At 31.0% G+C, this 12,349-nt stretch overlaps 1 protein-coding gene across 1 annotated transcript; it reads right to left on the bottom strand.

The window, feature by feature from the left end:
• Positions 1-940: 940 nt before the first annotated feature.
• Positions 941-5,138, bottom strand: LOC134688233 (fucolectin-like). The gene is made up of 3 exons (XM_063548732.1): positions 4,857-5,138; positions 2,658-2,867; positions 941-1,255 (listed from the first exon to the last, which is right to left on the bottom strand). The coding sequence occupies exons 1-3, from the start codon at positions 5,125-5,127 to the stop codon at positions 1,047-1,049; spliced, it is 690 nt and encodes a 229-aa protein (XP_063404802.1). The 5' UTR covers positions 5,128-5,138; the 3' UTR covers positions 941-1,046.
• Between the last annotated feature and the right edge of the window lie 7,211 nt (positions 5,139-12,349).

Here is a 12,349-nt window from a genome sequence, read left to right as displayed (position 1 = left end):
ATTCATTAGTTGATTCACAACAAAACCTTATATGTTCAGAGTTTCGCTCCTGTAATGAATTAGGATAATGTAGAAATAATTTCCAATCATGTTATTTGAAAGACGAACCAGGGCATACTACGGCTTGATTTTGTTGTGTGGATCTCTTTGATTGGATTTTTAAATTGTAACTTTTTTCGAGGTATTGAGTGGTTTTTAGCTTGAATGAACTACATTAATGAGCTTTGCAAAATACACCTTCATGATAGTAGGCTTCAGGTAAAAATATTTATTATCTTTTGCTGATGTTGAATATCAGCAAGCAAGACCACAACTTTAACTTTAATAGAATATGTGTTGATCTTTTATATTAAAACAAGTGTTTGAAAAACGCCAATTTTCAGAATAAATCAACGTCCTTTTTTCTTTATTTTTACATTTTCGAGATAATTCATTGCTAATTGATTTGAAAAAAATGTCTGTTTCTGAAATTTAAACTAAATGGTAGTAGAAATCTTAAAATTTTATAAATATGGAGAAAAAAATTAATAACAGAATTTGATCTTTGTCCTTATTTTATGCAAAACTGTTACCACATTTCCTTTTGACGACATTGATATTTCAAAACTACTCATTTTTCCGAATCCAATGATATATAATATAGCCATATTGTATGTTTGACGATTAAATCTAAAAAAATATTGTGTCTGGTCACCGTACTATAAGGATGTGCAGCTTTTCAGCTTCTCAATGGTTTGTTTCAAAGCGATTCTTATCATATAGTTTCTTTTATTGATTATTACATTTTAAAGCAATTTCCATTCTCTATTTTGTGTATGAAATACCTGTAAACATATCAAGTTTAAAAATATACAATACTTTGGTGTATTATCTTTCACATATCAAAAATACGTTATCAACCACCATAAATGTTTTTATAAGGAATACAAATGCACTGACTCTTAATATTTTAATAATACAGCTATAAAGAATATATTGTGATATTGATATGAACAGATTGAATTTGCCTTTTCGGACACTGCTTCTCCTTACACGTTTATATATATTCATACACAAGCAAATACTTTGACTTCTGCGAGTGCCATCACAGCATTTTTTGTAGATATTGATAGTTTGACAAACCGACCGTCTACAGGTTTCTTGCATTTTAAAACAAGTTGATCCTTGGTGCTAGCAGGTCCATTATAATGTGTGCACAGTGTCATATTATTAGTCGTTGGTCCAACTGTGATATCCATATCATGAATGTAGTTTCCTTATAAAGAATTAAAAAGAAATGTTTTACAGTATCTACATTAATGTCCGTAAAAGCCTACACACTGGTGTAGATTAGTCAGTATAAAACATAGTGCATGTAGAAAAATTACATTATTGCTTTAATGAGTAATTTCTAGAAAATACTTTGTATTAATTATATTAATTGAAAATAATATTAACAAAATAATGACAACTTAAATAATATTTAAATGACAATGAAGTTCGTTAGTCCGGCATATGAATCTATGGAGTTCTAAACATAACTAATGTGGTTAATAAAACTATTTGATGAGACTGTTGTAAAAGTGAGATGTTTAAACGCTATAAAACCAGGTTCAATCAGGCTATAATCCTGGTACCTTTGATAACTTTTTTCAATCCACCATTTTCTACATACCAGGTCAAGAATATGACAGTTGTTGTCCATTTGTTCGATGTGTTTTGCCATTTGATTTTGCCATGTGAGTAGTGACTTTCCGATTGAATTTTCCTCAGAGTTCAGTATGTTTGTGATTTTACTTTTTATGTGGTCTTCTTTAATTTCCAATGGATATCATTAATTTGAGTTCAATTGTTTACAGGCTCTTTTGGAATGATATAATGGAAGTCGAAATTCTTTTACAGTTTGTTTAATTGAACAACTAGGTGACAATGTATGCATTTATATAACATAGAAGTCCCTTTCCTTAATCCCAGTCTGTTTTTACTTTAAAGTTTCTTCGAGTAATATTTCGTGTTATGGTAAATTACCAGTTTTCAAACTTTTACTAGTCTGTTGTTAATGTTATTTCAAACGTTTTGAACAAGTAAGACATTTTGTTAATATGATGGTTAGTCTGTAGATTGATTTTAAAATCTCATGTGATTAAGAGAACAAATCAAGGACACAAATACAAATCGAGCGAATCGCATGTGGCACTTTTTTCCACAAAAAGAGCGACACTATAGAATTAACAGGATGGTTGTATTCTTATCAAGCAGACATCCCAGCATATTATAAGAGAACTTTACTTCGTTGTCCATGTCTAGCGAATATCTTAAACAAGCATAATCTCGAGATTATCAAATATAGGTTTGAATGTTTTTGTCTTTTGGAAATGTTTTATACCGTATTTGAGGGATACATGAAATATAAAATTATTGGAACTCCCTGTATTGTCATTAACCATGAGCGTCAATTCACCACACTCATAAAGAATGATTTAAGGTAAAGAAAAAATCAAGAAGAATTTACAAGAATTGTATACAGCTGTCATACAAGTGAGATGTTTAATGCAATATTTAAATTTTACTTTTTATACACATCGCACAGCAGTGGATACCCATATTTCTGTAAAGGGTATAGACAAAAGCTTTCATGAAATGTTTTAAATTTTTCAACAGTATTTCTTTGAACTTACCACAACAGTCCGTACGAGCAAAGACCTTTATCATTTTCACTTTATACACTGTTCCCAGGTCAAGAATCCAGAATGGATTGGTTTGTGGCGACGTATGTGAAAATGTTGAAAGATGACCATCTATGGCATTACTTGCAGGAAAACTGGATAAATAATTGGAACTTTGCTCTGTGTGCTTGCCATGTAAAGAAACTTCAAAGATGTATTGGTCTAAAAAAAATTAAAATAAGCTACGACTTTATCTACAATTAGAAAATAACACTCTTGGACAACACTTCTAAAATCTTTTTATATGATGTAAGTATCATGATCATAGATCCCGACGTTTTTACATTAATGTATATAAATCCAATTTTAAAGTGGTCGGACGCAGTTCGTAGATTTAAAAATCCCTCTCCAAAATGTTTTCTGAAATCGAATCGAATATACAAGTGTGATATCCAAGTGTATCATTTTTTTAATGTAAACTAGCACTGTTTCTATAAAATAATTGTTATGCTGTTTAAAATGGGACATCAAGAATAATCTTTGGTATGCTTTTAGATAATGTTTCATGCACTGTAATTATTTAAATACGAGTTGATCACATTTTTCGATCAAACTGACTTCTGAGTAACGGACAAACCACAGAATAAACATGTTAGCTAAGAACTGAAAATTACGTTATACGAGTTTCTGATACTAAGTTCCCAAATTTTGTCATTTTTTTTAAAAGGGAGACGGATTTATATAAGTTTTTCTTGTTTCCGAATCCCTGTATTTCATATTGTATAATTATAATTTGTGCACTTCTTGAAATAAGATATTGTTTAAACTAAACTAATGTTTGGATATAGAGGGAATGAAAAATTACAAGAACGAAACAGATAGGACAATTGGATAAATAAAAGTCTGGTATCGTTTTTATGATTTACAGTTTTCGCTTTTCATGCTATTGCTTTTAATTGTCATTTTTCTAGTATGTTATATTAACACTTATAAAAGGAGATATGGTATGGTTCCCAATGCAACCACTACCCGCAAGAGTTCACATAAAGTGGATGTAAGCAGTTATATGCAACCGCACGGCCATCAACAATGTAAAAAAATCATTAGCAATTGACATAACAATAAAAAAATAAGTTAAGATAGCTGGGGTGTCTTTTTCCATCTTAGATTTTAAAATAGCACATAACAATCAGTCCAGAAATTAAATAAAATGTGCAAATTTCGAGAGAAGTTTTTTATATATGTGAAAGACTTTTCATGTTCCTAGTGAAAATCATGTTTTACAAAAACAAATCAAATTATTTTTTGCTCGATTAATTTTTCTCTCTCAACTAGTCGCATGAGGTGAGATATATAAGAAAAAGTAACTTTTATAATAGAATGTAAATTTGAGAATGAAAATGAGGAATGTGGTGTCAATGAAACAACAATCCGACCAAAGAGCAAAAACCAGCCGAATGCAACGCACCGAAAAAATCCAGCAACCGGACCGGAGTTGAGCAAGAGCTGGACTCTAAACAGTCATGTGTACTAGGTCAGTGAAAATGGACGTTTTGAATTTATCTATTTATGTAAGTAGCGAAAAAAGTAGTCCGGTCACCTTATTTTTTTATTTTTTTTTTTATCTGAAAGCATATTATTTGAGCTATCTTTTCGTATTTTATCTTAAAATTATATGCTGTAATGTTTTTTTTCTCACACAAAAATGTATTTCCCATGCACAATTTATACAAATTATGACGATTTTGCACAATCTGTAGCGTGAAAAAATCCGTATACTTTTTATTATATTTTTGAAAAATAAGATGATATAAACTACATGTTGACAAATTATTAAAACATTGAATATTGATTTTTATTAAGAATCCAATCTGCCTTAACCATGCAACATGATCACGTTTCTGTTCCGAGTTGGACGCTTCGGCTTTGGTGCTGTTTGTCATATCTCAATAAGAATCTTCTTCTTTGGAGAATAAGCTGTAGTAATCCTTATTTTGTTACCGATATTATATCTTTTAAATTCGTTTTTAAATTTTTACAGGCAGACCATTTTAGGATTCACAAGTTGTATAACTTTTTTTGTTTTATTGTTATAAATCGTGTGTTACCGTTTATATATCTTTCTTTTTTATGTATTTCCTCATTTACGTAAATTCAACACTACACTCTAATCGAACATTAATAGTATTTAAGTTAGTAGTATCGGCTTACCTGATGATGTGTGGGTGATGTTATTTTTCCATTCTTCTGTACTCAATTGAAAATCAATGAACTCCTTATTCAAACGATCGGAAAGTATATTGACTTTTTGTTTGTAATGGCTGGTCATATTGAGAAACATTGAATCGAATTTTCCCTCGACATCACGCACCAAATGTATTATTTTTTTGTCAAAATATTCAGCAGAAATTGATAAATTAGAAGAATACTCCTTCAATTCCGTTTGTAAGTCATCCTGTCTTGCTTTTAAACTATCCATCATATTAACAATTTGAATATACATGTGTTTTGTTCTATTTTGTTCGTCTGAATATTCCTTTAACATCATAGACTTGAGCAACTCTAAGTTGTCAGTAATCATTTCCTCAATATTCTCATTGTACGTTGAATTGATACTTATTTCTATGAACTCTTTCAATTCTCTATTAACTTCAGAGACGTCAAGTTCTGCTACAAGTGGCGCCTTCAAATTGTTCAGTAACGGCATCCGTGATCGCCCTTTGCAAGACTTTGCATCACACATATGAATTGTACATGTAAGGCAACATAGTAAAATTGTAAAACGCTCTCTAACGATCATCATGTTAGTTAATCTGTGTAAAACTCTGAAATAATGCTGAACCTGTCGTTTATTTAACAACCAGAAAACAATAATTGTGTTCTGTGAGAGAAAAAATATGACACGGAAAAACATGCAGTTACTTGTAATTGTAAGTCTTAAATTCAGCGACCTCGAAATCCTTTTCATTATAACTAATGTAAAAAGTAATAAACCAGAACAAATTAACAAGTTCCAGCAGTATTGTTTTGAATTATATATCATTTAGCAGCATAATTAGAAAATTGATAACATTTGAATTATACAAGGCAGGCAATGAAGATATCTGTTATATAACATATTGTAAATTATATACAAACAATATCTAAAATGATATGGTTGCTCAAATAAAGGTGTTTTCATTTCAACACCTGACTTCCATTATATCTTTGTTTACAAGCAGTAGAAAACGTACTGAATTTGGAATTAAAAATTTCGTAAAACAATAGAAGTCAACCATAATTATACTTTACAAAGGTAAATGCCGATTATAGTGTACTCAGATGGTATAAATTTACCGCCTTTCTATAGGCACCCGCTTGTATTCCTAGTAATAAGCCAATAAAAAAAACTTGTGATACGTCAGATTCGATTACAAGTCATACAGGGGGTAAAGATTCCTCGACCAAAGGTCACTATAAGGTTTGTAATGTTTCCCCTTTTGGTATTATCTTGGATTTTAAGTTTGTAAACAGTCTAAAATGTGAAAAGAGCATACTAGTAATTGCATGAGATATGTTTTACAGGCGCTATTTCAGTGTATTTATTTATTCGTTAAAATTAAAACATGTGACTGACACGGTTACAAATTTCGATATTATTTGTTAACAATCTCTAAATCCGTGTACACAAACCATAGTAGATACATATAAGAGGCCAGAATCATCCTCGATACATCACCCGATTGACTGTAATCGAGAAATGAAAGTAACAAGGGTCATCTATGACACTGAAATCCCAAAACCTCTAAACAAATATTTAGAAGAGACGATTCTTATTAATAAATACCATTTCCTTTGTTAGAAGAGGCAAGCCTTTGTGAAGGATTTCAAAAAACTCAGACCCTCATCGTTCAATGATAAAAGATAAACTCATAATGGAGATGCTGTATGAATGTTTGTTGTGTTTGGGATTTTTTCACTTCCTAAGTTCCTACTGGAGATAACCATTATCTTAGTTATGTTTGTATCCTTGATAAATTATGATAAAAACGACGTACATGTAAACTTAATTAGTAAACAATTTGATTAAAATTAAAAGTAACTGATATCTTTTGTTATTCAAATCTTCTTTAAACTATATCACCATGATGCACAAATAATAAAGATATTTGAAAATCATTTTACTATTGGAAATAATTATGTTGGTGCATCCTGATTTACTGGTTAAACCATATGAATTAGAAAAGATATCAGGTACCTTAATTTGAAATACTGATCATGAGGTGTGTTAAATGATTTGCACATGAAGTTTACGTTAGGCTTTGATTGGGCAAACTTATGTGATACTTCAGCAGTGCAAGATATAAAGAAAAAGTTTTTATTTATTAAATAAATGAACAATAAACTTGCGTATGTAGGGAAGGTAGGAGTTCGGTTAAGGGAATTGGCGTCGATTGTTGGTTGCGTAAGAAAGAGCCATTGTTAAATTATTATCATTGTTTTTATAACTAAATAAGGACGATGAAGAGATTATAAAAATGGATTCTTATCAGCATATTAAAAAAAAAAAAATTTAGGGAAAATATATGGTTTTGTATTTAGATCTTTCTGATATTTCCCACACCAAACTTCTTTTTTTTAAATTATTTTTATAGCCCTAATGTTGACATCCTCTATTTGGTTCTTTGTTGGTAAAGTAGGTTTCAAACCGTTCGCATTGTTAATATAAATGCTTGCTTATAAATGGAATGTAACAAACACGTTATATTCCATGGTAAACTCAACAACAAATACACAAAATAGATAATACGAAATATAACCATTATGTCAATCCGTTTGGAGTTGAGTGTGAGAAAAAGTTAAAGTATGACCATCAACAACCCAACCAGTAAGACAATCTTTCCCCTAATATAATGCACTTTGCTTTGCTGTCTTTCTTTTTTGCAAATAACAATGATATAAAACACAAATTGACAAAGACCGACATACCAGCTCATGACTTCTATTAAACGGATTGACATATTATGTCATCAACAAACAAAATCAACCATCATTCCTTCTGTTGGTGGTTTAGTATCATGCCATCCTACATTATGTGCGAAAAAGACAAATAGAATCGAATCATGCCTACAACAGGTTAAAGACTAAATGTGTTTATTTGCGATTGAAGACCCTATGGCTGAATCAATTTCAACAAATGTCATCTTTCATTGCATGACAACAGTATAGTATCTTTTGTGAAAGGTCTGTTTTAAGGTTTGATTAGCTTATAATGAGATGAATGACGGAATACAAATAAACATATATATCTATACTGTATTTTATAAAAAAGTAAACACACAAAAAAACTCCCGAGGAAAATTCAATCGTAAAGTCCCTAATCAAATGGCAAAATTAATGACAAAAAACATCAAACGAATGGACAACAACTGTCATATTCCTGACTTGGTACAGGCATTATCAAATGTAGAAAATTGTGGATTGAACCTTGTTTTATAGCGCTAAACCTGTCACTTATATGACAGACGCATCAAATTCCGTTAAATTTACAACAATGTGTGAACAAAACAGACATAATAAATAAATAAAAAAAAGTCAAAATATGGGTACAGCTGTTGAAGTATTCAAGTTGTTCGTGTATCTTTTTAAAAATTTTAAGTATAATTTGTAACCGTCAAACATTCAAATAAAGTATTAACATTTTTGTATCAACAAAAAAATGTCGTTGCAGTATTTCCCAACTTTGAAAAAAAGTAATACATTTTCCAAGAGATCCGTATTTTCCATTCGCTATATTTTATTTAAGCTGAAGACACTGCTATGTAATAATCTATAAATGAATATTAACACATGTATAGTAGGCATTATTCATTAATGAAAGCTTATTTGTTATGTTTACTTGAAAATAAAGTATTATATGTTTATATAAAAAAAAAATGAAACTACATTTTTAAAGTTCATGCATCTGCAGACCTGTTCTATATTTACCTTCATCATAAGCACCTAGATTCTAATATGTGAAAGCCAATGCTGTATAAGAACCGAAATAGAATTGCACGATAAAAAAAAAGATCAACACATTGTTTCCCTTGCTTTCATGTATATAAACTCATCATAGATACCAGGATTAAAATTTTATATTTACGCCAAATTCAGATCCCCTTTCATCACTTTCAAATTTGAAAGAATTTATATTCAACTGATGATGGAATTCTACCCCACGGCTGACGAAATGAATGGCTAAAAGGTATCATACTATGAAACGGAGTGCAACAGAGTCCTCTTTTCTTATAAGGTAGGTGGTAATGTTCATCAATTCAGGAGTTGATATAGTAGGATGGTGTTGTGTTGGTTTTGATGATCCATTGCGCAAATTAAATTTGAGCTTTGTGCTCAACATAGAATTTGCTGATTCAAATTCTGTGTCACAGACAATGTCAATGCTACGGCCAATGTCTTTGAGATGTCTGTTTATAGCAGCACGTGCATTTTGTAAAGAATTTTTGTGGTATTTCTGTGCATGCTCTTCTGGCATTTTTAGAGCCCTTTTGGTTATGTTTTAAGGTTGAGTCTCAGTATAAAATTGCCTCAAACTGCTGGTTAGACCGTCTACATACACGATCTGAAAGTCCACAGTACTTGCCGGTCTTTCAAAACACCAAGCTGAAAAGTAAATCTCCTTTCATTCAATTTTTCTAAAATATATCTGTTTTTTGGTTATTTCACTAATAAAGTCAAATAATACATAGGTACACAAATCTCAAGTTTAGATTTTTTTTTTATCTATGCCTATCCTCAATAGGCATAAACAATGACATCAAAAAGAATCAGTTCTTACTGTGATGTAATACCATAAGCATTGTGATATAGTTAGGAAATGACGTGGAAAGAGCAAAAATGAGAAAGTTGTCTATTTAAAGTATTTTTCTCTCTCTGTTTTATTTAGTCGGGTAATAAACATTGAAATGTTTGAGGTTTATATTAATCGATGTTGCGTTATTTCGTGTTTTATGTTTTATTTTATCTTGTTGTATTTCAAGTTAAGATTTAGATGAATCCACTCCTTTCTGGGAAATGGTCAAGTTTTGATTTATATTGTCTGGGTAGGTTTGTTGGAAAAACAACATCCAATTCCTTCACTGTGTTTCGAAAAGATTTTATATAGATTCTTACCATTAAAGACTCCAACTCCCCACTTTGTGTTCTTTTTTGTTGAGGCACTGTAATGATTTTGTTCTTTTTCAAGCAAAGTATCTATGTCTAGATTTTTGAATCTTCTTGATGTATTTTTTGATTCCTATATTTGTGCAGGTTCTTGATAATGTTGTTGTACTTGCACATCTCCTGTTTTAAGTTGTGCTTGATACTGGTAGTATTTCTGTCAGTGTATGGTCATTGCTGATGCTTGTTACAGCATAAAACAGCATTTCGCCAAAACCTTCAACTTCTTGGTGCATTATTTCGAAAAGGTCAACAACTTCAGCATTCATGTCTGACATTTGCTATTCAAAATTTATTAGAACATCTGGCAACGTAGATACGTCAAAATCCGCATCAAGCTTCGTGTTTACAGATTTCAGCATACAATTTTTACAGATGAATGGAAGGTCATGTGATTGCCGCATTAAAAAAATAAAATACATGACAGGACTACAAATAAATACTTTTTACTGAGTGTCACTGGTTAGTCTTGTGTGGACGAAACGCATATCAAGCGTATTAAACTACTTAACGTTCGTAGTTGTAAATCTTATTTTTTTTTATGTTGTATTCATGTGTGATGGTAAAGATAATTAATCATCCAGTTCATTTATTAGATTTTAGCTTGGATCAACGAAATTTATACGATGTATAAGTTAAAAGAAACAAATAAAACTACAATTTTCTTCTCAATTACGAAGTGTTTTATTTTAAAAACACCATTTGCATAAGTTTTCAATTTATCTATTACATAGTTATGTAGCTGCGGAACCGTAGCTCTTAGGTCCTTATGTTTTTTTTTACTATTTGCGGACCATAAAGCTACAGATTTTTCCTATTTCAAAACGTTTGGAATTGCGACCCAGGTTCAGGTCGCACTTATTTCCCCCAAAAATATTGTTTATAATCAATGCAAAGCTTGTCAATATACATAGTTCGTTTCGTTAGATATTTTTATAAGATATGACGTACCTATTTATGTTTGAATATTTATTTCCTTAACACTATTATCTAATTATTTTCATTTGTATACATTCTCCGCTATGTGCATAAATATATCGGTTTTCAAGAGCAAAATTGGCAGCGCGTCATCCCTACAATGGCTTCCATTTCTACGATTGTGAAAATGAACTGGCGTAATAGGGAGATAATTTTGACGAAGTAGAATCCTGACTGATTAATTATCTAATTACTACCACAATTTAATATTCATTAGTATTGTAATTTCTAATTCTTCAAAATAATCCTAATTCTTATTTTTGGAAAATATTTTTAGAAATTCAAATGTGAAGTCACTGCGTTGATGGTTTTGACTAATTCGGCTGTGTATTAACATGTGCTAGTTTGGGTTGTTTTATGCAATGTATCCGTTTTTATTCTGAAGTTAGTCACCACTTCAGTTTTATCATGTATATCTATTATATAGTCATTTTATAAAATTTACTGTTTGCAAAAGTATGAATTATTCTAAATAATAAGGATGTTCTTGACCCAGGCGAAAAACCCTAGCCGTATTGGTCGGATATATCATACTTACATAAATTAACAAATACATAGGTCACTTGACGGCCTTCAACCATGAGCAAAGCCCATATTGCATAGTCAATCAATTCAAACGAGAAAACAAACGACCAAAGTAATGTCAACAGAAATGAACAAAAAAGTAATATATCACAGCAACAAATGACAACTAGTAAATTACAGGCTCCTGATTGGGGACAGTCACATACATACAAAATGAGGCGGAGTTAAACGTGTTACCTGGATTCACCCATCCCGCCAACCTGGAATCGTGTTGTAACAGTACAACGAACTATAGAAATCAGTTGAAAAGATTAACTGATCAGATGGATACTACAAATAGAAATACATTTACAAAAACCAAAGTGAACGTAAACAGGTACTTAAACATCCCAACCACAAAATGACACTTGTACAGATCTGAGAATTATCGCATTTACTGACAGCTAGTTCAAAGCCAATAACAAATATTAAATTAAATCATGCATCTAAGACTAAATTATCAATCAGTACACATTCAACATCCAATGGCTCTAGTTTAAAGACGTCATAAAAAGTCTGAGAAAACCCTGACCTTTTGTTATGTCAAGATACAGGTATCGACATTTTGTAAATGCGTAAAAGTGCATAATTGGAAGTTTGCTTTAAATTTACTGATAACAAAATCAATATTTACACCAATGAAACAAATATTAAAAGATCTAATTACAGTGTTGAATTAGTAACCTTTTAGAATAAGTTTTTTTTAAAGGATCGATAAGTTTACCAGGTTATGCTTCTAAATTTCCGGGCACGGTAATCAACATATTCGTTTAAATATAATCTGCTATCCCGTTTGAAATAAGTTTTCTTCAAATACAACTAAACTTCAAAACCAAATCTTCATATTTATGGATTTGATTTTCTGTGTTTTAACGCCACTTTTAAGCACCGCTTTTGTGCTAGTTCTTGGCGGTCAGTTGCTATTGATGAAGGAAGCCGGAGTGCACGGATGAAACCACTGA

This window comes from Mytilus trossulus, chromosome 10 (genome assembly GCF_036588685.1).
Source record: "Mytilus trossulus isolate FHL-02 chromosome 10, PNRI_Mtr1.1.1.hap1, whole genome shotgun sequence".
Classification (NCBI taxonomy): Eukaryota; Metazoa; Mollusca; class Bivalvia; order Mytilida; family Mytilidae; genus Mytilus; species Mytilus trossulus.
The sequence above is the reverse complement of the archived record's forward strand: the minus strand, read 5'-3'. Positions and strand labels throughout refer to the sequence as shown.